This window comes from Salminus brasiliensis, chromosome 24, assembly GCF_030463535.1.
Source record: "Salminus brasiliensis chromosome 24, fSalBra1.hap2, whole genome shotgun sequence".
Taxonomy (NCBI): Eukaryota; Metazoa; Chordata; class Actinopteri; order Characiformes; family Bryconidae; genus Salminus; species Salminus brasiliensis.
In genome coordinates this window covers 23024734-23051068 of record NC_132901.1, presented here as the reverse complement: position 1 = coordinate 23051068, position 26335 = coordinate 23024734, and the positions used below count along the sequence as shown (strand labels likewise).

Here is a 26335-nt window from a genome sequence, read left to right as displayed (position 1 = left end):
TGAGGGAAGATGGGTTCACATGATGAGATAAGGACATCTGTCTGAGCGCACAGACATCTGCTCAGCAATGCTACTACTGTAAATAGTGGCCGCTGGCAAGCAGAACTTTTGCTAGACATTCATATAAACATACAGTACTATGTATTTGTTTTCGTCCCCCGTGTTTTTCCTCAGTTAAACATTCATGTTTAAATAAATATTAATAACATTTATATAGAAATTTGTGTTTTTTTATCAGTGTCCAATGCTCATAATCTCCCAAAAACAGTATAATAGAAAGTATTTTAGTTTTAGTTAAATGTTTACATTTATATTGTAAGGACATAGACTAGATAAAATGACATAGAGAGGAGATAAAATATATGGACTAAAGTACTGGGACGCCTGCTCATTCATTTTTTCTTCCAAAATCAAGCTTATTAAAAATGTTCATTGGAGCACAGCTGTAAAAATTTGATTGCATTCAGTGCCAATAGTGTTAATGAAAAAGCTTCTTGTCTGGGCAGTAAGTGTTTATTAGCTCAATCACAAGCTCAGACACTAATATTGGAATAAATATTAACAACATTCATATAAAAAGTCATGGTTTTTCATCACTTTGTTCATTAAAACATCTCCAAAGCCAATACTGCTTCATGGACCTCACTGTAACTGCTATAGTACAAATACTATTACTAAATAATTATTATAATCATATAATATAATCATCATCATCATCATCATTATCATAATTTCCCCTAAACAGATTATAGACTGTATTTTAGAGAGTTTTAATTTATATTTAAAAAAATGTGTACTTTCATATTTTAATACTGATTAGATAGACTATATTGACAAATGTATTGGGACACCTGTTCATTCATTCTGCAATCAAGGGCATTAAAAGTTTATCCTGCTTTTGTTGGAGTAGCTGGGCGGTCAGGGAGCGGCCCCAGGTGCAGAGAGGAAGACCAAACAAAGGAGATGCCAAGAATGCATAGCTCAGACTGAGGACAGTTAGCACTAAAACAACTACAGGAAACCAAATAAATGCATGTATGTATGTATGTATGTATGGAGCTTCCTTTACTAGAACCTTGGACTTCTGTTAATTCAGCTTATTGACTCATTTTACTATTGAGCTATTTCAGTATTGAGCTGCGATCTCTTCTAATTTATTCTTTCACAACTATCCCAACTTTTTTCTCCTTTTAAACATTTATATTGTTTTCTTTTTGATGGCCTTTCATTTTTCTTTCACCTCTGTGTACTGTACCGGTCACCCCTCTACAAAGGTGTCAGAGAACTGGCCTCTGCCACAGCCTTAAATGCTGTGACAACCAGGTGTGTCAGGTTGGCACCGATTACCCCTTGGGGTTCTGGGAATTGGAGTTTCTTTTGGGTAACAGTGAATCACCACAGTCGCCCTCTGCTGGTAGGTGGCAGCACACACTGACCCCTTACAGTAACTGTCTCTACTGCCCAGAGAAGACGTTCTCCTAGATTTTGGAGGAGCATTGCTGTGAGGAAATAACTCCCCAGCGGCGTTGCAAAGTTGTCCGCCAAGTGAACAGACTTGCCTTTAAAGACTTTGGGTAAATGCTGCTTGCTTATTTTTGGTACCAAGAGAGGTACCGTGTGGGAAATCACAGCAACTGTCTAGCAGCAACTATGTTGAACAGAATAGCAACTAGCTGGGAGACTATAGCAACAGCATAAAAACCACTTGGAACAGAATTAAAAAGTAATGATGCGAAAAAGGTAAATATAAAATAATAAATGTGACCAATTCTCAACTGATCTTCTGTGGATTTCTGCTAGAAGAAGAGCATCAGGTGTTTGCTAGTGGTGACTCTTTCTATCCAGTCTGTGAAACTGTTCTGGATGTGAAGTGATACAGCAGGACAGCAAAGGTGGCCAGGGCCATCACTGCAGAGAGCACCAATCGAACCACTACCTCAACTGTCCCACAACAGTGAACACTGGAACAGCCTGAGAAAGAGAGAAAGGGAGAGTGAGAGGAAATGTGTTTACAAGAAGAATAATTCTGACTGCAGGATATCTGCTCATTCATTGTTTCTTCTAAAATCAATCTGATTAAGAGTTTATCCTGATTTTTTAAAAATAACTTTCTCTACTGTCTAGGGAAGAAGTCATTCTGCTAGATTTTGGAAGAGAATTTCTGTGAGAATTTGATTGCATTTATTAACAAGAGCATCTGGGAGGTCAGGACGTTGGATGATCAACACCCCCCATCATCATTATAAGGGGTGTCCACAAACATGTGGACATATAGTATGGCCAAATCACTTGCTTTCATTTAAAATAATTTGATCAACCATTGATGTGGATGCAGCTACATGTAGATCAATAATGGTGATGATTTTACACAATTGACCTATGACATGACCGGGAAAAGGTGGACGTCTGATTACTGATTGGTAATACCGATTATGACCTTATTATGTTAAGCTGGGTTGTTTGGTGGCTGGCTGGATTAGCAGACTCACAGGTGTAAGTGTAGGAAGGGAAGGTTCTATTCAGAGGGAGATGAAGATGTTCACTGGAATCTGATCTACTGATGCTGGAGATTCTCTCTTTCTCTTCATACCAGGACAAAGTCACATCCTCCCTGTTCTCCACAGAACACACAGGAGAACATGACACACTGTGTTTTCTTGAGCGGCTCCCAGGTTGATTTTTTATAACTGGTTTTGAAACTGGAGCTATAAAACACAAAATCAACACAGCAAAGCAAATTAGAAATGAGGCATGCAGTATGAATAGTTAAAAATATGTTTATTTTTTTGGTTATTAAATAGGATTATAAACACCTTACAGAGCATTAATAAGCAGTCATGGCAGAAATTAAAAGGGCAGCAGCGAGTCAGATTCATCTCTACTGTTAGCTCATATCTTGCATCTCTATCAGTCAGTGTTGAACTTCCTAGCTTCAGCAGGTATTATTCAGTAGGGTATTACCAATGAGCCCCAATCAGGATCAGCCCTTTAGTTAGAAATGATCACCTGACCTTTTCATTTTGTCCTGTATGGTTTGTGGTTTCTTAGTATCTCTGATGGTCTGTGGACATTTTTAAAGGTTTCATTAATGGTTTAAATGGTTTGAATAGCTGTGGTGTGAACTGTGACTTAAAACAGTCTCATTGCATTTACATTTACAGCATTTAGCAGATGTTCTTATCTAAAGTGACTTACAAAAGATCCCTCCAAGCTTAGATACTACTAAATACAAAAGTCAGTATGGACACCATAATCTTCAGTCAGCGTTTGTAGACAAGTGACTCTGCCATTTAGACACCTAGGGGTTTTTCCACCACTTCAGTGCCAGGACAGAAACAAGCACTGAGGGCTTAATTAATGAAAACACTGATGAAGGGAGGTGACGAGCAGATGAGGAACTGATGAGGTAGTGGGAAAGACACCAGACAGACAAGGAATAGACCATGTTCTTCATGTTCTACCTTAATCTGGAAAAACATACATTTACTCACCATAGACTTTAACTCTGAAACTCCAGTCTGAGGTTTTTCCTTTAATGATCTGTAATGTATAAACTCCAGAATCTTCCCTGCTGATGTTTCTGATGGTTAAAGATCCACTGCTTCTGTCCAGATGCAGTCTGTCTCTGAATCTGTCTCTGTTATAATCTGTATTAATCCTTCCTCTAAAGACCTGACTGTTCACTATCTTTATATCTGCTTTCTCAGATCTGTAGAACCACAGAATCTGAGCATCACTCTGAACTCCAGTTAATCCAGTATGTATGGTTAAAGTGTTTCCCTCCAGCTCATGCAGTCTAACAGCCTCTTCTCCAGCTGTGAACAGCAGACCTGAAAAACACAGCAGTAAAGCAGTTTAACTTAAATAAATAAATAAATCCAGTTTATTTTCAAGGTGCTAAAGAACTCATAGGGACTCAGGCTCTCAAGAACAATTACAAATGAAAAAGGGAAATCAGAGAGAATAACAGTTCATTTTAATACATGATTATATTATTAGAACCAGAACAGCAGCCTCTAAAGGTTAATAGCTTATTAATAAGCCTGTAGTTTTAAGCAGTTAAACATCAAACCTGTTGCTCAACAGCACTCCCTGCTGTACAAAATGGGCTTTAACATTTTAAAACACTTTCAACATTTCAGTGAAAAACTTTACACATAAAAACCCACATTAGATTTTGTATACAATTATTGGGCACCCTTCGCCAAAAAGCTTTTTTTTTTTTTATTGAGAAGAGTTAGCAAACAGGAGCTGTGTAGCTAATCTAATAAAAAACACAATATTTCTCACTGCCCCTAGTTCACTAACTAGGTGTGTGTTCACTACCACAGATTGGTTAAATGCGGAGGACACATTTCGCTGTACAGTGCACACTGTATAGTCACAAATATGTGCGCCTTTACATACTTATCCACAACAGTGTATGGGGTGTGGCAGCATAGTTTAATGAGGATGGAGTTCCTAACTGACATATTGTTCAAATTTAAGAAAGGGACGATAGTGAAAATTTGAGGGGTGTCCTGTAAGACAGGACTTACAGGACACTTGCTTGAACAGTGCTAAACTGCTGTGCTCTGCTTGAATGGTGTTATGCTACTTTCAGTTTTCATAAGTCCAACATGAAGCTCCACTTAGACCTTCGGTGTGCAGCTAGTTGAAGCTGTAGGTGTCAGTAGGTGGTGTCATACCCTTTTGTTTCCATTGGTGCAGAGATTTTAGAGCTTACAGTCATTGGCTGACAGGGGGCGCTTTTGCAGGTACAAACTCAGATATGTGGTTTTATTTAATTATGATTACAGGCAAATGAGGCTTCAAATACACAGGGCAGAGTCCTTAAAGCAACATGAAGTATGAGGAGCAGGTCTGTACCAGAAATGCTGTACATCTACAGGACCTTCAGACAATGTGTGAACATCCTAATTGTTTTACATTTCTGCATAAATGTGACCTGAAATGTGATCTGATCTCAATCTGATCTCTAAAACCAGATATAGAGAAACTGATTAAACAAATAAATCAAACCTTATAGTTTTACATTCAGTTAATGAGCCACATTACATGATCGGAGCATGAGCAGACTTTTCAAAGCATGGCACTGCTGGTTGTGCTGTGGATAACTACATATGACAAATGAACAACTGACGAATGAAAGACTAAACACATTAATTACACTGAAGGGCCACTGACCACAGAGCCCACAGGAAACAGCCAGTGCTGCAGCAGAACACGGTTTCACATGCTACTTAAAGACACTATGTATAACATAATGATGGTATACAGCATCTAAATAACTCTAATTCAAGTCTTGAATAAGTGCAGAAATACTGAGTATTACTGATTGTGAAATGCAGCAGAGGGGCACCCATCATTACCACTGCTTCACATTCTAACTTCTAACTTTAATAGAATCAGGATTTTATGTATTTACACTGTGTCAAGTATCAATGAATTTTCAGAGCCTTTTACTTTACACCCAAAGATCCCAAATAACATGGATAGAGGTTTAGAAACTTAACCTCAAGCACAGATTCAAAGTTTTACTAAAAAGTTCTACCAAGATGTTCCACCGCAGTTATTTGTAAATGAAGCATCTCATGTGAAGCTGCTTTTCCTTCTGCTTGAGTCGTTCTTTCACTGAAGTGAATGTATTTTATCATAAAGCGGTTTCAGGTAACTCTACTCATACCTGGGTATTGATTAAAAAAAGCTCACCTGTGCTGTAGATGAGGAAACCAAGCCAAGGTCCCCTACTGGAACCCATTCCTTACAAATGTTGAGAAGTTCGGAGGTCTCTGTGCTGCTCTGTGTGGTTCTCGTCTCTCACTCAGTAGAGAGGGTAACACTCACTCTTACTGTTATAGAGGAAGTGTCTGAATAAGCTGTGTGTTGAGAAGATACAGCTTCCAAAATGCATTAACTGAATGTCTGAGGTGTAGCTGAAGCTCTAATTAAAGTAAAGCATGATTATGTAGGATCCAACTGTTCTAGACAATTGTCTATGTGTGTTTGTATGCAAATAGTTATGGCTGGTCATAGAAGACTGCAACATATAAAAGGGAAAAACACACAAGGATAGTCAATATTACAACAATCCAAGTTATATCCTTGGAGCCAAGATCTACCAAAACTGCTGGGAGTCTACCCTGGATCTGAGCGAGCACACCACTACAGGTCTCAAGTCCCTTATAAACCAGTAGGCCCCAATTTACCCCAGATGCATGCTCTAATCACAGCACCTCCCACCTGCTATTCTACTAGCAGCAAGCAGAGGAGACACACAGGGTTGTAACCATATACAATATGTGCTCTGCTGAGATGGGTGTGTAGAGCTGTACCCACCGCCCCAAATCCCAAAGTCTTCTAGCAGAGCACTGCACACAACATTGCTCTGCATCTCCAACCTTACTGTGTCCTCTCCTTCTTATTTCCTCTAGAAGGGCATGCCCCCAGACATCTATTAAGGTAGGGGGCGGTGTATATCATCACTCTATTCCATCCTCCTCTGGAACCCAGGATCAACTCATGTACCTTTTATGGGCCCCCTTTGCAGCCATCAAGGACTGGCATTGGTGGTCGGACTTATTGTTTTGGAGGGACTGACATGTGCAAAGCGCCAAGGACACAATTTATTGGTTGGTCTGAATGTTGTGTGCGTGTGTGAGTGTTATCTTTACTTTTGCTTTTACATGTGAATATATCCTATGTGGCCATGAGACCTCTAATAACCTCCAAACCACCGAAACAGAGAAGCAGCATTTTTGCACTCTTTTTTACAGTGTATGAGGGAGTACCTGAGTGTAGCTAAACTCTCCTCCTAGATATTAAACTATGACCATGCTGCTGCAGCTAATTATGGATTTACAGCTATAATTATCACATACATGCACAAAGACAGATAGACAGACAGACAGACTCTATTTCAGGCATTTCCAAAAGCATTTTTTTCCCAAAAGTATTTTTAAAAAGCTGCAGACATGCAGTAGACAGACTTTGAGCTCAGACCAATAGATTTTTCTCTCCTTCTTCATAATGGAGACATCAACAACATTGTGAGTGAAATAATGAATTCTCTCACTCACACTTCATCAGCTGACTGAAAATGAAAACCTCAATAATATTACACTATTCTAACAATTCTGCCAAATTAATCAAGCGATACATTTTGAGGGCCCCTGTTAGTCACGTGACCTTAGAATTCTTCTAACCTTTGCCCCCCTATATGGCACCGCTGCTCGTAATTTACAGGACCCTGAAAGAACATTGCCATCTTCATATCTCATTGCATTGGAAATTAAAGGATTCGGTTTATCAGTAAAGTAAAAAGAAACTTTTCTTTTAATCAGGTCAGAAGAATAAAGTGTCACATGCCTCAGTTTTGCCTGTCAAATTATGTTTATGCTGTTTTTTCTGTAATGGATTAGACACTAAATACAAGACAACCTTAAAAATACATGAAACCCCACACATTCTGGTTATATAGATATACACTAGTATATACACTAGTCTCAATAGTGCAATTATTAATATTGGATTATCTGCTTCTTTTATGGATAATAGAAATTAGAAGTAGATAATCCCACCCAAACATCTTACAAAAAAACAGAAACAGTGAAAATAGTGAAAGCATTCAGAAGGCTGTTTTCACGATATGTCTATGATACCGGCACACTTGCAACCATGTAGGATATTAAATCAAACACCAAGCAACACCGCATCAACCATCTGGAAGACCAAAGCAATCCTAGAACAACCACATAGCAACCGCCATAGCACCCACATCAAAGCAGCACTGCATAGCAACCATCTGAGACACAATTGCAACAGCCCATCAAACCACCAAACCACTTGGAACAGCAATGCATACCTGTTTATGATAATGTTCTTCCCCCCAAAAGCAGCATTATGTTTTTGGGCTCCCCCTACAGTTGACGCGTGTAATTCACTTTTACATCACTGTCGTAAATCTGGAAATCGTGTTTTGAACGCACCCCTTTAGACATTTCTGAATGTACATTTGTACAATCAGTTTACAATCAGCATTAGTTATTAGCTTCATAATGTTGCTTTACACATTTAGCAATTGCTTTGGGACACAAGTTCATACCCCCACCCCCCTCCCCTGTGTTTAACACAAGTTGTCACTCATACTGTCTCCTCCTGGGTTCGGCTAGAAGAAGATCATCAGCAGGTTGTTAGTGGTGACTCTTTCTAGACAGTCCTCCGTCTGAAGCTGTTCTGGATGTTAAGTGATAAAGCAGGACTGCAACAGTGGCCAGGACCACCACAGCAGAGAGTACAAACCTCAACTGCCCCACAACAGTGAACTCTGGACTGACCTGAGGGAGCAAGAGGGAGAAAGAGAGAGAGATATTTTCTGATTACTGATATTTTCACATTTGCCACTCTTTTCTTAATTCAGTTTTGTTTTATTGTTGTTTTTATTCCAAGTATTGCTTATTATTGTTATTTTCCGGTGTCGACCTTAGGAGGATGGATTCTTCCACTTCACCCGTTTTTTCTTGCCACTGTTGGCACTAATGTGCTCAGAAGACGTTTGAACACGGATCTCTGTAAATATCTGTTATATTAAAACATATGACAGTGTTCTATAGAGATATAAAATTCTCTCAGATGCCCTAGTAAATATTTTTGAAGTAGCCCCTCAGTATCAGTGAGTATCAGCACTGTCAACTACAATACAGTTTTTACACCAGCTTGATGACAGAGCTGTCTGCTGTGTAGTTGCTGTATGGAACCCTGTAAGAACAGGTAGAGAGAGTTTCTACTTATTAGGCCCTCCTTCACTGATTCTATGAGAACATAAAGTCTCTGAACTTCAAAGGTTTACTATTGATAAGGAAGTTTAGGGTTTCTGTGCTGCTTTGTGGAGTCTGCCAGTGTTTAAAGGAGGAAGTAACTGAACTTACGTGTGGGTTTAGGGCAGTGATTCGCAACCCTGGTCTTGAAGAACTTCCTGCCCTACACGTTTTCGAGTCTACTCTGATCATTAACCCCTTAACACTCCAATGCTTATTACATTCTAAGGTGTATTATTCAGAAACTACATGAACTTCTGTACAAACTGGTGGGGCTATTCTTTGGTAATAGAAGTGTGTAATATAGCGGGTCATAGGCCATTTAAGGGGTTAAAGAATCCTTTTCTTTTTTTTTTTTTCTGATAATCCAAAACAAGAGCTGCATATCTGTTATTGCTCATATTTCTCATTTATGAACTCCATGCCTGGGAAATGGAGAATATGAGCAATATTAGGTGTATATTGGATAATATATAATATATACTACTGCATACATATGCAGTAGTGAACCTGCTTATCTCACCACTTTACAAACTTCTCAGTCCAACCTGAACTGTTCTGAATTTTTATGGATTTGTACATTTAAGTATTTCCAAATGATAAACCTTCCTTAAGAAGCCCTTAATGTGAATTACTGGTTCAGGAGATGACCACAAAATAAGTGATGTGGGGTGTAAGACAATAAGACACCAATACAAATGTATACGACAACCCAAACTAAACAAAAGAGCCATCTCCCAGAGGGTAAGCCAAGGCCAAAACAACAACAACAACAACCCAACCCAAACACTGACTCCAAAACTGACTCCAAAACACACAACCTATATGATACACGGTTCCTAAAAGTGAAATCTCCCCTCCTTTCTTTAATTTCCCACCTTCTTTTTTCTGAATATATTTGTATTGTTTTTTTAAAGACATTAAATAAACATTGACACACCACAATAATTAAAAAAATAATATACCCCACCTCTTTTTTAGAGAGAGGGCCTCACCTACAGCACCCAGCATTACAGACATATCTCCACCTTGGGACAGGGAAACACAGGAAGAGAAACACAGAGTGGTGATTCCAGTGAGACCTCTAACAGCTTCCAAACCACTGAAACAGAGAAGCAGCATTTTTGCACCCTTTGTTGCAGTGCATGAGGGAGTACCTGAGTGTAGCTAAACCCTGAAAACCTCCTTCTGACTGTATTCAGAAAATGAAGCCATAGATACTAAACTGCGATCACGCTGCTGCCGCTAATTATGGATTTACATCTAGAATTGTCAAATAAATGCACACAGACAGATAGACAGACTGACATACTTTATTTCAGGCATTAAAAAATTATTAATACATTTTAGGGCCTTTGTCAGTCATAGGTCCTTAGAGTCTGGTCAGTTCAGAAGACAGAAGGATGGAAGTTTCTCTTGTGCTTCAGTTTTGCCTGTCAAATGATGACGCTGTTTGTATTTAGTATTATAATTAGCTGGAATTAAAAGCATTTCCAGGAGCTCTCTGTTAGCTCTGAGTCTGTGTGCAGTGTCCTGATCTTCATTTCCCCCCTGTGTTTAACCCAGGTTATCATTAATGCTGTCTCTTCTTGGGTTCGGCCAGAAGAAGAACATCAGCAGGTTGTTTTAGCGGTGACTCTTTCTAGCCAGTCCTCCATCTGAAGCTGTTCTGGATGTGAAGTGATAAAGCAGGACAGTAACAATGGCCAGGACCACCACAGCAGAGAGCACCAACCGGACCACAACCTCAACTGTCCCACAACAGTGAACACTGGACTGGTCTAAAAGAGAGAGATATTTCATGTCTATATGAATACATATCTCAGTATTCAGCGTTCAGTTTACTGAGGGATATAGAACTCCTCTGTACTCTTGATAACTGTTTGTTGTACAAATGTGTCAAATACACAACATGTACATTTTTAATATGCTGCTGGAAACTGAAGTAGCTCTTCAGCATCAGTGACAGTACTGTCAACTACAATACAGTTATCTCGCCAGCTTGAAGCCAGAGCTGTCTGCTGCTGAGTTGCTGTAAGAAACCCTGTAAGAAGTAATTAGATGTAGGTAGTTTGAGATACCATTTTCAGGCCCTCCTGCACTTCACTTCACTTTACTTCAGTGAATTTCATAGGTTTTCAATTAATGACTGTAGCTCATCTAGCTGCACAATTAACTAACACTCAATATATCCATCTTTTACATGATGCTGTATTCTACATTCTGCAGTTCTGTAAACAGTGTATCTGCTCCAGTCTGGCACTGGAGGAGCTCACAAAGTTTCCTTGGTGCTTCAGCTTTTCTATCAAACCAGATGTTACAGTGATCCACCTTTCAGTTACCAACAAACATCACAAAGTCAAAGTAATGCTGATTCTGACCTACCTGAGTTAAAATCACAGAGCTCTGCAATGTTGAGCTGGGTTGTTTGGTGGCTGACTGGATTAGCAGACTCACAGGTGTAAGTGTAGATGTTTAGGAAGGTTCTATTTAGAGGAAGATGAAGATGTTCACTGGAATCTGATCTACTGATGCTGGAGATTCTCTCTTTCTCTTCATACCAGGACAAAGTCACATCCTCCCCGTTCTCCACAGAACACACAGGAGAACACGACTCATTGGAAGTTCTTGAACGTTTTTCAGCTTTACTAATGACTGTCTTTGATACTGGAGCTGTGGAATTATAAAAAAATACAATAATAAATAACTGAATATGTTTTCCACTACATTACAACCATTAAGCACTGTGGTGTCAACACACCAAAATACTAATGGTGTTGAGTGTTGGTTATGTAAAAGTGTTTAGTCTTGCAGTCACTGATCCTGCTGTGCAGCTGATGAGGATCATCACATCACAAGACACTTTAATCATGCCTAAAAAATCCTGTGGTTCATGTTTGAGCTCTAGGTCCTCTCAGAATGTACTGGTGTTTGGTTCAAAGCAGCAGAAACTTGAGGACATATTTGAACAGAACTAATAAGATATATTAAATCACTTAATTTATCAGATTAAATATAGCCTTCTGAACACATAAAACTAACAATTTCCATTTTTCTAATTACAACAACAATCTAACATGCAGCATACTTTTTACATCCATTTGGATATAAATACAAAACACCATCATTTCAGACCAACACCAACACCATTTCAGTCAAACCCAGTTTAGTGACATGTTTTAAGTACATACTGAAAAGAAACATTAAACCACAACAAACTAAAAGTTTTGTTTCAGGGTCAGGAGCTGCTCCAGTAAGAATAAAAATCCATAAAAAATACACATACCATAAACTTTAATTCTGAAACTCCAGACTGAGAAACTTCCTCTAATGATCTGTAATGTATAAACTCCAGAATCTTCTCTGCTGATGTTTCTGATGGTTAAAGATCCACTGCCTCTGTCCAGCTGCAGTCTGTCTCTGAATCTGTCTCTGTTATATTCTGTTTTAGTCTCTCCTCTAAAGACCTGACAGATGACTATGTTTACATCTGCTTTCTCAGATCCATAGAGCCACAGAATCTGAGTATCATTCTGAACTCCAGTTAATCCAGTATGGATGGTTACAGTGTTTCCCTCCAGCTCCTGCAGTCTAACAGCCTCTTCTCCAGCTGTGAACAGCAAGCAGTTCAGTCTAACTTGAAAATAAATAAATAAATAAATAGTTTATGAAATAAAATAAGATCAGAGAGAAGAAGAGTTCATTTTAATACATCATGCTATTATTAGAAACACAACAGCAGCCCTTAAAGGTTAATAGCTTATTTAAAAGCCAGTATTTTTAAACAGCTAAAGATCAATTGTGTTACGCAACAGCACTCCCTGCTGCACAAGCTTGTCCACTGCCCAAAAGTGGACAAGCTTAAAAACATTTTAACGAAAAACTTTTCACATCCACATTAGATTTTGAGTCAAAAGTTTGGGCACTTTTGGCCAAATAGCACTTTATAATTTATTTATTTATTATTTTAATTAATACTAGTATTTTAATACTTAAAAAAATACTTAACTTAAAAATACTTTACAATATTTAGCTATTTTATTATTTGTTATTTTTTCCTTCCTTTACTGTGGCCTGTGCAAATGTTTGGACACTTTAAGCATTGCAAGGCTTAGATTTGTTTTTGGTAAATCTCAGTAAATCCTAGTAAATCAGGCATAAGATATGTCACTATTTTTTCATTTTAGTAGCTAGCAGCTAAATCAGATTTCCTAAGCTTTAGGAATTCTCTAAATCTCTCAAAGAAAACTGTGTTAGAAGTACAATTCAGAACATCTTGAGAAGCCAGATGAGTTTTGGAAGCACATGCTGTGGACTGATGATTTCAATGTAATTCTCTCATGTTAGGAAAGACAGAATAGCTGTGCATTGGAATTGGCTGAAGTAATGTCCAAAGTAAAAACTTTATATAAAGAGAAAAACATTTGTAATTGGAAAGTGTGGCTAAACGGATGAAGACTATTAATAGTATTTGTAAATTAAACGATTTTTATTAGTCAACACATCAAATTTAGTCATTTGAATTGAGTAGGTTTTGATTAGATAGTGCCTGTAAGCTAAAGCTGTTCGTAACACATGAAGAAAACAGTAAACACACCAGATAATCTGTAGGCCCACTGACCACAGAGCACACACAGGAAACGGGCAGTGCTGCAGCAGAACGACAGTCACACACCATTACAAACAGAGCTTACATGCACACACCACTTACAACACTTATAATAATATTAATGATAATAATAGTGATAATAAATAGTCTAAAGCAGTTCCAGACATCAGTTCCTGCCACAAGATGTTTCACTGCAAGTATTTGGACCAGAAACATCTACAGTGAAACTACATTTGTTGAAGCTGCTTTACCTCCTGCTTGAGTCGTTCTTTCACTGAAGTGAATGTACTTTTATTAGATAGTGGTTTCAGGTAACTCTACTCATCCTATGTTTAGATAAAAAAGCTCACCTGTGCTGAAGACGAGGAAACTGAGCAAAGCTCTCCTGCTGGAATCCATTTCTTCTAAATGTTGAGGAGTTCAGGGTTTCTGTGCAGCTCTGTGGGGTCTTGTTTACTCACTCTGACCTACTGCCAGTGTTTAAAAGAGGAAGTGACTGAACTTACTGTGATACTGGTGGTTAAGGGCAGTGGTTTCCAACCCTGGTCTTGGAGGACCAAGACCCTGCCCTACATGTTTTAGAGTTTACTGATCCTGCTGATCAGCTCATTAATAAGCACTTCATTGGGAATTACCGGTGAAGGGGATGATGACCACAAGGCAAGTGATGAGAGGTGTAAGACAATAAGACACTAATAAACCACACCGTGTTGAGATCACTCTGAAAAGGCCAAAACAACAACCAACCCAACCCCAACAGTGACTCTTCTAGCCCCAGGGAGGGCTTCATCCTTAGTACCCCAAACTTCATTACAGACACAGCTCTACCTAGGGACTGGGAGACACAGGTTCTCAGAGAAGAGCTGAAACAAAGGGTCCTGCTGTCCTTAATAGTTCTGACTTGGCAAGTTTGACTCATCAGTATTGTACCCTGTACAGTAATTTAGCAACTGGAACAGCAGTGTGGTGCGCAAGGAATTCTGGGATATTTGGCTGGCCAAGTCCACACAAGTCACGTCCTGATACATCCTTGCCAGGTATCCGGATTGTACTTGGCTAGATGTGAACATTTTGAATGGAGCAGAACTTGGGCTGCAACTGATGAGGTTTCACAGGAAGTGCACAGGAACATGAATACAGACAAGAACGCAGACTGAGAATCGGACATAGTAAATGGCATAGGAATCGGCTCAAAATGTACAAAATTATGAACCATTGTCAAAACCGTAGGGTGGCTAGATTTGTGAATAATAAAGGGAGGTACTGTAAGACAACAGACCTGAAGCTGTTATTTAAGGTGGGTCTACCAGGTACTAGTAAGGGGGTAAATACTTAAAAGCATTTTTTATTTAATCTGCTGGCAAATAATGACTTTGACTTGTTGAATAATTTGCTGTGAGATCAGACTGGTCTGTAATAAAACACTGGCTGGACCAATCAGTGTAAGTGTTATCTGTGATCTTCATATCTCTGGTATGTGACTTTTAAGGGTCTGTGTGTAAATTCTTAAGGCTGTGTCTGTGAGCTCATCATGAAGCTCCACCTTGACCTTCAATTTGCAGCTAGTTGCAAATGTAAGTGTCAGCAGGTGGCGCCATTTCCATTTGTTTCCATTGATGCAGCTGCACTATATGGACAAAAGTTTTGGGACACCAGCTTATTGAAGTAACTGTCTCTACTGTCCTGGGAAAGAGGCTGTCGAATAGATTTTGGAGCAGAATTACTGTGAGAATTTGATTGCATTTAAAAACATATGGGTTAGTGAGGTAAGGATGTTGGATGATCATCACCCCACCTCATCCTAAAAGTATTGGATGGAGCACCATCCATCATTCCAAACATTCCACAACTGGCATTAGGCATGGTAGTAGGTTCATGTTTATCTGCTCCAGAGAGTCCTATTCTATTGGCATTCATTAGAAGGGGTGTCCACAAACATTTAGACAGTGTATTTTAGAGCTTAGAGCTTACATTCATTGTATGTGTGCTGTAATGATAGCAGGCGCTCTTGCAGGCACAGACTCCGATATGATCACATGATTGACTAGACTGAGACTTTTGAGACTAGTTTATATACAGTATTCCAACTAGAACAGCCAAAAAGATGCACTTCAGTTAGGTAACAGCACTAGAATCCGATAGGGGTTCTAAGCAGAAACAAGCAGTTTTGTATAGGTGGGTGTTTTTTGTCTTTTTTGACTATTAATATAATAGTCTAGTAGTAATGGATCACCATTGGATGCCAATGCATATGTAGGGGGTTATAATGTACTTCAGGGAAACTACCCACCCCACCACCCCCACCCAACCCAATGGCTAAGTCCTTACAGCAACATGAAGTATGATTTATGTCCTTGTATTTATGTTTTGTATTTCTGCATAAATGTGACCTGAAATGTGATCAGATCTACATCTAATCCTTAAAATTAGATAAAAGGAAACACATTAAACAAATTACTCAAACCTTATAGTTTACATTTATTTATTGAGCGACATTACATGATCTGTAGAAGTACAGACAGAGCTAGTTTAATTTCCGTCAAATAAAAGATTCCCAAAATGTCTAGCAGCTCCTTGTTGTTGGTAAAAACTCTATATGTAAATGTTGTTGAGAACACTACTCTACATGCTCATGTTGTGGGTAAGAACACTTTTAATGAAGGTTTAGTCACTGACTTCACATAAGGAAGTGGTGAGGGACCCCGGGTAAGGTGTGAAAAATTAAGAGAAGGTGGGACACTTTCATGTTTGATTCCAGTTATGGTTTTGTTAATGTGGTTTCAGTATGATCATGATGTATCTGTAAGTAGAAGTTAAAGGTCAAAAGTGGACCAGAAGACAAGAAGAGAAATGACCTGCTGAACTGCTTTAAAGCCTTTGACCAAGAGTTAAACACATAGAGACACACACTGAGATCTGTATGAAAGGATGGGAGGAAGCAACAGTGGTTAGTGGGGGGCCCTCAACTTTGCATTGTAAAGAATAACAGAATCAAGCTGTATATGAAATAGGCACTCTCAGGAGACAAAAGAGACCCAGCTAGCATGTCCTTTTAGGGCCTGTATGGGTGGCCTAAGTGGGAACCAAAAAATGTTGTCCTCGGGTTCTATGCTGGCCCCATTCATGGATGCCCACCAAGGTCAGTGATGGAACCAGGATGGGTTGAACACAGGCCCTAGCTTATTTGTGCACTGCACATAGGACTTAGAGGGGACCCATGTGAGATAAAGGCAGGCTGTAATGACGGGATTAGTTTGGGAAGCTCAATTGGGTCCCAGTAAAAAAACACATGTATAAATCCACTCTGAGCCCATGGCCACCTGGAACACACCTTGCCCATGTCCCACCCTTGTGATCCCCATATGAGCATGTTGGCTGGGAAGGCATGCTAAAAGTCCAGAGCTTCAGTCACTACAAGATTAAGGTGCACCCTCAGTTCACAGTCAAGATTCAGGTCTTAATGCATCTTTGTGCAACTCATAGCTGAGGCTGTGGGTTGCTGTATCCGGGGCAGAATATTGATTTGTACAGACGGTGGTTTTCTACAGAAGTACAGTTGCAGTTTGGTTTATGAAACGCATCTTCATATGTGTGCTAAATGAGTACACACCACTGCAGTGGAGATACATTTGTACATATTTATAATGATGCATCTTTATTCATGTGTTAAACCACATCTATACACAATGCATTCTGAAAGTCGAAAAGCACCTTTCACATCAATTACAGCCTGGTCATCAGGTCATCTCAGGCTCCGTCAGGTTGCATGAGGAACTGTTACGGGGCGGGCAGGGAGTGTCCTTAAGTACAGAGAGGGAAAATCTGTAAGGACAGGTCTGAAAACCTGTAAGGACTATAGGAAGAAAGCTCCTCCCAGGCAGATTTGACCCAGCAACCCTGGTAGTGGAGATCCAACACTGCGCCACCAGCCAGCACAGGTCATGGGTGGAATTGCAACCCTTAGAATAATGAAAAGAAAAAAACAAACAAACAAAGGATTACCCCTAGGGGTTCTGGGAACTGGAGTTCCCTTCGGTAACAGTGCCTTGCCGCTGTGGCCCCCTTTGCTGGAAGGCAGCAGCACAGACTGACCCCCTACAGAAACGACGGTGTACAGCCATCTTCAGTTCTCCCCAGAGATGTTCGATTGGGTTCAAGTCAAGTCTCTGGCTGGACCACACAAGTACATAGAGATGTCCCTAAGCCACCACCACTGCAACTGACTTTTTAGCTCATATAAAGTCTTAAAAGTGTTAATATACTTTAATGCACTTTAATGTACACAGGGCTTGAATGTGGCTTGGTCACATGACTGAGTGCATTGGCGTTAAACATATTTCCTGTCCAGCAGATCTTAGTTGCTTAGTAACCGTGTTGTTCTCAGTTGCATGGTCTTTTCTTCCTATCAGTCTCTGTTACCATAACATCTAACCGTTGGTTTAACATTTGACTATCTGTAGGCTGATCTGAGGGAGCTGATAAAGGACAGGTTTCCGTAGAGCAGGTTAAATGTCATTAACAGAAGGCACTTACATGATATGACATCTGGTCTAGAAACACCTGCCAGTAGAAACACCCCCTGGTTTTCACTTTTGTCCTACCTAAGCCTCTTTCCCGAGGGTAATCATGTCTAATAGTGTACTTCATCATTTTTACCTGATGAAAGCTGTGAATAGAGGTTCTATTGCACTGTAATTTAAGCAGTTTTTTGATTCAGTATTTAAACAGCTGAAGAACCGCCACGGTGTCTTACATTAAAACCTTTGTTCTTCACTGTGAGCAGGAACAGGATGTGATGGTGAGAACTGAAAGAGATGTGAGAGAGGAACCTTTGCATTGCAAGTTAACTCCTCTAGTCAGTTCCTTTATATTGTCTTTATTAAAAAGCTGAATGAGTGAGAACACACTGACCTACTGAGCCTCAGCAGCACGCAATGTTTGCACTAAGCTAACGCTAAAGGTTGTGGTTAGTGTTTGTTTATACCCAGAGCGGGACAAGCAAGACCAGCTCATAGAAACTGTATAAAATGCCACACTCAGTGTATCATGAGCGACCTGAACACGTACAAGGTCATTGTGATCATGTCATGAGTATAAGTAATCAAAACGAGTCAATATTGCAGTTTATCTAGAAGATCTAGTGCTCAGACAGTACCACTGTAAGGTCCGAAACCTGAATTTAACTGGAAAATATTTATTATCTTATTAATCTTTGATTTGTGATGTAAAGACATCTGCCTGGAGGCTCAATATTTGACTTGAAGGTCAGTCTACATAGTGAACCAATATCCAGCAGCCAATAAGTCATCTTCATAATTACTACATAGTTTTTTAAGTTCAAGCTGTTGGGAAAGCAACCCAAGGGTTTCCTTGTGAAGCTGCTCATGAGAAAACCAAGAATTTGTGAAGAGTCAAAATTTGATAGTTCTGATGTCTAAAGGATTGTGAAAAGGGTGTTTGTGAAGGAGGACTGAGATGATAACTGAGGAAACTGAAAGCAGAGATGGTGGGAATGTCCCTGAGGAAATCCAGGGTTTTGGTAATTGGAGGGAGGAGTTTTCAGGGAAACTGAGACACATTAGCTCTGGGGGGAGAATTCTCAGATCTCACAAATAACCCAAACAACATTACGAGACTACAGTGGGCTTTATTTCGGCTCAGTCTGACTTACTCTTTAAGTATGAACCACCCAACTCTGTGGTCTGTGGATGGTTGCCAGATGTATTAGAGTGTCTGGAAAGACCTTCTGAAGAGGTTCTCAGAACTCACATGGAGTAAACAGGCCGTATCTAAGTAGATATTAATAATGGAGTAAAGCTTAGTGATATTTAATGTTTGATGTTTAAATGTTTGATGTTTATTGTTGCAACCCGGGTCGGAGGGTAACGCAGTTTCAGTCCTGTATATGTCTTGTACTTATTGTAGTTTTGTCAATAAAGCTGACTTGGACTTTGACTTTGAGAAGTTCAGATATTTCCCCCATAAGTGGAAATTTATGATGATTTAAGATCAGTTAAGTTCACTCATTGGGTTCTCTTTCACTTTTCAGGCCTAAAGTCAGTTTTATTTTTTTGGACTAATTTAAATGTTTTAGATATTATATAATTAATGTTTATGAGGTACGAACAGGCTTAACCAAGCACTTATTTACACAAATACTTCTCTACGTGTTTTAGGTCTTCTTACTGAAGTACTATGTGTGCATAGTTTCAATGTGTAGAACCAATAAAGGCTGTGTACTGTGTGACGAGCCTGTGCAATGTCTGGTGATGCTGTAGTGGCTGGGACTAAAGGCCTTATCAGGAGCACTATATAGTGTGCTTGTAGTGGGCATCTCCTGTGTTCTTGTGCTTTTGTGTCTAAGCCTTCTGAGTTTTCTTATGGGAATTTTCGCTTTAGTTTTTTAATGGCTTATGATCTTATAATTTTTATTTCATATTAAATCAAATTTGCCACGTATGCTCTGTGTGTCCCCCTTTTATTTGTCATGATGTTAAGGCCGGTCATGTCAAATTTTGGACAAAGCCTATTTTATGTTCTTTCCCACAATTTCCTCTTGCCTCTGTGACCGTTGCTCATGTGATGAGCTCAGCAGATGCTGTCGGTTGTGACCGTTTTTGTGTGTGTGTGTGTGTGTGTGCTTGCAAGACTGAATAGGAACCTCCAACAAAACAATATTTAACCCATTTCAAACTTTTTTATTTTAATATTTACACTTAAACACATTCAACACTCTCATAATAAACATACCTTTCCAAATGGGTGTGGTTTATTGTACATGGAGGTGTGTGTTGCTGGGGTGTGTATGTGTTATCTTTACTTCTGCTTTTCCTCCACTAACAGCCTCCAAACCGCCGGTGAAGCAACGTTTTTTAAGGAAACTAAATAAGGAACTAATAAACCAGGTGATGTGTTTAGTGGCTTAATTTGGATTAATTCTGCTGGAGAGAAAAATGAAGACTAACCTATAAATAGAGAGCAGCAGGTTAAAGTCACCCTGATTAATTAACTTCAAGGAATCCACAGTATTATATTAGTATGGTTTTGAGACAGTATACATTAGTTTCCTCTCAGGATGATTTTTAAGGGATGGACAAAATCCAGCTGACTCACCTGTTCAGTTCATAAAACACAGCTCAGCCCAGTCTGTGGAAAAAACAACAGATGCTGAATAAGTGATGAGAGATGAATGATAAACAACAGTGCTACTTTTCCATGATGGCCGAGTCCTGCAGCACTCTTAGATCTCTAATGCAGCTGATATATGCTGTGTACTGATTGGTTGATAGCTGTAAATGGAGGGGAGGATGCTTTATAGACCTCCAACACAGAAAGAACAAACCCCTCACTGAAATTCACCAGAACCAAAACAAGGTACAGTATCTTCTGAATAATGCAACACCAGAAATAAACATATGAATACAATAATAATAATAATAGTAATAATAATAATAATAATAATAATAATAATAATGACAACACTGAGAAGTGTTGCATATTCTAATAGGAGTGCAGGGGTGACCATATTTGTGGCCTGGATTGTAGAACAGTAGTCTTGCTGTGTCTCTTTAGTCACATAACAGCATTTAATGAGGGACTGATGAAGCTTCGTATTTAAATAGTAAATTTGAATTGAGGCTAACCGCCAATCGTTTGTTTGAACTGCGGGCAGACAGAGGCACATTAAGGTTCAGGCTTTCTTCTGGAATAACTCAGCTGATATATTTTGTTTAACAAAACTTAAAAGCTGCACAACAAGGCTGTAAACCCAAATTCTGCTGCAGGAGCACAGGGTGGTAAAACAGGACGGTTCGTACTCCCTGTAGCAGCAGTTAGCAGCCCCCTTTCACCCACACTAAACGGAAGTGGGGGTGGGTTTCAGCTTGAAAAGTGGTCTCAGAGTTACGCTGAAAACATTTACATCAGGTCAGTGAAGTTCTTCAAGTGGAAAGTGGAAATGTTGTATGGATGGGACTGAATATACTGTGAGGGCTTTGCCTGAAGACACTATAAGCACTGTGTAGTGTGGAAGTTGATGTTGTATTTTAATGAAGGACTTTCTTTGTTACCCCTTTGTTACAGTGTATGAGGGAGTACCTGAGTGCAGCTAAACTCTGAAACCGCCTCCTGACTGTATCAGATAAAAACCAGCCATAGATACTAAACTATGATCATGCTGCTACAGCTGATTGTGGATTTAGATCTATGATTATCACATAAATGCACAGACAGACAGACGGCTGGACGGACGGACGGGCAGACAGCTAAATGAATGGATGGAATAACAGATAGATAGATAGATAGATAGATAGATAGATAGATAGATAGATAGATAGATAGATAGATAGATGGGCAGACAGCTAAATGAATGGATGGAAAGACAGATAGATAGATAGATAGATAGATAGATAGATAGATAGATAGATAGATAGATGGGCAGACAGCTAAAACATTTACATCAGGTCAGTGAAGTTCTTCAAGTGAAAAGTGGAAATGGTGTATGGATGGGACTGAATATACTGTGAGGGCTTTGCCTAAAGACACTATAGGCACTGTGTAGTGTGGAAGTTGATGTTGTATTTTAATGAAGGACTTTCTTTGTTACCCCTTTGTTACAGTGTATGAGGGAGTACCTGAGTGCAGCTAAACTCTGAAATCACCTCCTGACTGTATCAGATAAAAACCAGCCATAGATACTAAACTATGATCATGCTGCTACAGCTTTTATGGATTTAATAAACATTTAAAAAAATTATGGATTTAATAGACAGATAGACAGACAGACAGACAGACAGACAGATAGATAGATAGATAGATAGACAGACAGACAGACAGATAGATAGATAGATAGATAAATAGATAGATGGGCAGACAGCTACATGAATGGATGGATAGACAGACATGGTTGGCAAGAAAGAATGATGAATGGACAGAAAGACATATAGACAGATCATCATCAGTAATAAAATAGCAATTCACGAAATAAATAAATAAATAAATAAATAAATGTAACTCTTTACTTTAAGCTTCTTGATCAGTTCTGAACTTTAAGTAGTTAGTTCAGTAGTTTTGATTGATGTTGTTAATCCTATGTCGTTTTAAAGTGAAAGGTAAAGTTAATGTTTCACGCAGTGCATCATGGACATGCTCAGTCTAGACCAGCCCTGTTTCAGCGCGTGTGGAGGCTCCGCTTCTCTGCTCTTTGTGAAGCTGAGAAGACTCTCAATGGACTTCAGTGCTCGGTTTATAGATTATTGATCAAATGGATCATTAAAATGTTCATATTCTGGATTCCTCGAGCTCTTTTCTGCCTGCTTTACTGTAAGTCTGCTTTCCTGAAGTCTGAACCTACAGAGCAGTCAGTCCAGTTTTAACGGCTAGAACAGACAGACAGACGGACAGTCTTAGTAGTTCAGGACCTGAATTCAGTGGTAAAGATCATCTCTGTTAATGTCGATGTGTTTATATTCAGGAGAGGAGGGCTGGAAGAAGTGGTAGCAGTGTTAGATGATGAGCTCTCAGGGTGAAGAAGCACATCAGAAGGATCTGGATAAGAGTAGTGTGGAGTTTAGTGGAGCTGTACTGGATCATGGAGGGACTAAAGAAGCAGGATCAGTAGATGAGCTCCCAGTCAGCAGCTGGGTCTACCTTGTAGTACAACTACTGTGTTCCTCCTGTACTTGAGTTCATCAGTGGACTGAACTTCTTTACCTACACTGTTTCAGGTCTGCTGTTCACAGCTGGAGAAGAGGCTGTTAGACTGCAGGAGCTGGAGGGAAACACTGTAACCATCCATACTGGATTAACTGGAGTTCAGAATGATACTCAGATACTGTGGCTCTATGGATCTGAGAAAGCAGATGTAAACATAGTCATCTGTCAGGTCTTTAGAGGAGAGACTAAAACAGAATATAACAGAGACAGATTCAGAGACAGACTGCAGCTGGACAGAAGCAGTGGATCTTTAACCATCAGAAACATCAGCAGAGAAGATTCTGGAGTTTATACATTACAGATCATTAGAGGAAGTTTCTCAGTCTGGAGTTTCAGAATTAAGGTTTATGGTGAGTAAATTTATTTTCATGTATAAATTCTGCAGAACTGGGTTCAGACTGGAGCAGCTGCTGCCCTGGACGTTTGTTGTGGTTTAGTACTTAATTAAATATAATGCAGCATAGTGTATCTATGAAAAAAATAATGTAGTGTAATTATGAAACATGCCACTAAACTGGGTTTGATTGGTCCAAAATGGCGTGTTGTACTGTGATCAATATATTACAGTACCTGATAGATTGCTGTTGTAATTACTGCATGACTACCTTGTTTTTTACATTAATTTTACTGCTTATTAGAAATGGCTAATTTCATGTGTTCAGAAGAATATATTTAATATGATGAATTAAGGGATCAATTCATTTAAAGATGTCCTCATTCAGCACTGTACAATCTGAGATATGGACAGTAATGGGCATTACTAACTATTAGGAAGGTATATGGGAGGCTTATGTAAATATTATAATTTATACACTGTTTATATATGATTTATATACTGATTTATATCTGAATTTGATCATCATCAGCGCTCAACGCTGTTAGTGCTTTATAGTATTGTGGTGTGGTTGTATTGTATTAATTATTTTTATTCCACAGCTCCAGTATCAACGCTAGTCATTAGAAATCAAACTTCCAATGAATCGTGTTCTCCTGTGTGTTCTGTGGAGAACGGGGAGGATGTGACTTTGTCCTGGTATGAAGAGAAAGAGAGAATCTCCAGCATCAGTAGATCAGATTCCAGTGAACATCTTCATCTTTCTCTGAATAGAACCTTCCCTAACATCTACACTTACACTTGTGAGTCTGCTAATCCAGTCAGCCACGAAACAGCCCAGCTCAACATTGCAGAGCTCTGTAATATTAACACAGGTAGGTCAGAATCAGCATTACTTTGTGATTACATTATTTTAGTGTGGTGTTTGTTGGTTGCTGAAATGTATTACTAATTATTATTATTATTATTATTATTATTATTATTATTGTTGTTGTTGTTTCATTTGTAATAGATACACGTGGAGATGGGTTTGTGAAGTCATTGGCTCCTCTCCTGATCTCTTTTGGACTGTTTGGAGCTGCTCTACTATTTATATCAGTGTGTTTTTGGAAAAAGAGGAGAAAACCAGGCAAGAAATACATCTTGTGATTCTGCAGCATATGTTATTATTATTATTATTATTATTGTTTATATGTTTTATTTAAATTTTTTTGTATGTGTTACTGCTTTTGCATTTCACATGTTCTTACACGCTGTTCTGTCTCTAGTTTCTGAAGATGGTGAGTCGAATTATATTGATGTGAAAATTTCACCTCAGAGACAAAAGGAAGTCCAGAATTCAAAACCGGTAATTTTATAAATAATTAACTGTATTTAATCTTTGATTTGAACTTGTTTACCTCGTAAAATTTATATGCATGAATACCATTCTGCAGATTTCCTACAATACCAGTTCTGATGGTCCTTTATTCTTACAAAAGAACAAATGACGCGATTCAGCACAATGAGTCTTTTTTCAGTTCTGGTTGTGTACTGGCTGTGTAGTCTACTCACTCTGCATGTATGGGGAAGGGCAGCCTTTTGAAATATAAGCGGGCTTTTTATTTTACCAGCCTCAGCGACCTGACGGTTAACTAGTCTGACTGGTTTAATGAATTTGTCGAGACACGCGTAACCTGTAGACCACTCTGGATCTTCTTATCGCATCTGCTCTTCAACACTGCACTCTCATATGCTTTTAGCATAGTGAAATAATGTCTGTGCTCATGATGTAAAAAGTGTTTTATGATGTTATTTATCATGATTACAATGACGTCATCATTGCCCACTCCTAGTATGAGATTGGTTTTGACTTTTAAGGGACTTTTTGAGGGACTTTTTCTGGGATAAGATTAAATATCCTCATTATAGGACTTATTTTTTTGTGCCAGATTACATATATATAAAACACATACATATTAAATTCCCTTATACATATTTAATTACTGCTCTGAAATGACTCTAGATCACCTAGAATCTAGACTGTTAATGAAACTACAGCTGTGTCAGCATTCAGGTATCAGCCACATCAAAGCCATAAAGCAAAATGAAATATCTGTCTGAATTTACAGTGTTATCCTGCAGAGCAGGGGTTTTTAACTGTAGTCTTATCTGTGTTTTACAGGAAAACGGAACAAGAATTCAAGATCCGGATTCAGTGGTGTACTCAGACATCTTGACGTAAATTTGTATTTCAATGTTTTTTGTATGTAATTTTTACATTTTTTAGTTTTTTGCTTATCAAGTTTAAGCCACTTGTTTTAAAGTGGTCACAAACATTTACTCTCTACAATATTTTTATTTTATTAAAACATCTTTTAGTATTAACCAGTATCTCAGTGCCCTGTTTCATATTTACTACAGTTCAGTGGGATTTAATTTGAGTAGATTTTACTGTCCGCTGGTTCTTCCTGCCTGAACTTTCCTGCCTGAACTTGTCCAACCATTTCAATCAGTGTTATTATTTAACACGTGAACTCCTGGGGGATCTGATCTCCTCGTCAGAGGCGTATTACAGACATATAGAGTTCATACAGCTTGAAAACTTCCACTTGCTTGTTAATAAAATGAAATAGGAATACAAAATCAAAATATTTTCACTAGTGCTCTCAGACCTTTTGACCCCACTGTAATATATACATATCCAAAATAAAATAAACAAGATACTGTACAATATAACTACTACTCTTAATAATAATAATAGCAATCTTCCAAAATTGAAATGTGGGAAATACAATGTAAAGTTATGCGTTTCTGTAAAGACTAATACACTACTAAAAGTAATGGCAGTGGCAAATGGCATTTCAATGACAAACAGTGGTT

The 26335-nt window shown here is 38.8% G+C and overlaps 2 protein-coding genes and 1 long non-coding RNA gene across 3 annotated transcripts; 1 reads left to right on the top strand and 2 right to left on the bottom strand.

The window, feature by feature from the left end:
- Positions 1 to 1741: 1741 nt before the first annotated feature.
- Positions 1742 to 14453, bottom strand: LOC140546661 (uncharacterized). Its single transcript, XM_072670045.1, has 8 exons — positions 14356 to 14453; positions 13776 to 13829; positions 12103 to 12449; positions 11202 to 11489; positions 10454 to 10597; positions 3492 to 3830; positions 2490 to 2705; positions 1742 to 1971 (listed from the first exon to the last, which is right to left on the bottom strand). Exons 1-8 carry the CDS (start codon positions 14451 to 14453, stop codon positions 1838 to 1840), a joined length of 1620 nt encoding a protein of 539 aa, XP_072526146.1. The 3' UTR covers positions 1742 to 1837.
- A 2685-nt stretch (positions 14454 to 17138) lies between these two features.
- LOC140547149 (uncharacterized) lies at positions 17139 to 23289 on the bottom strand. The gene is made up of 3 exons (XR_011978397.1): positions 23141 to 23289; positions 20539 to 20571; positions 17139 to 17225 (listed from the first exon to the last, which is right to left on the bottom strand). It is a non-coding gene; the product is annotated as an uncharacterized lncRNA (long non-coding RNA).
- Positions 22645 to 25906, top strand: LOC140547144 (CD48 antigen-like). Its single transcript, XM_072670722.1, has 6 exons — positions 22645 to 22746; positions 23151 to 23489; positions 24076 to 24348; positions 24486 to 24602; positions 24742 to 24821; positions 25638 to 25906. The coding sequence occupies exons 1-6, from the start codon at positions 22701 to 22703 to the stop codon at positions 25695 to 25697; spliced, it is 915 nt and encodes a 304-aa protein (XP_072526823.1). The 5' UTR covers positions 22645 to 22700; the 3' UTR covers positions 25698 to 25906.
- The last annotated feature ends 429 nt before the right edge of the window (positions 25907 to 26335 follow it).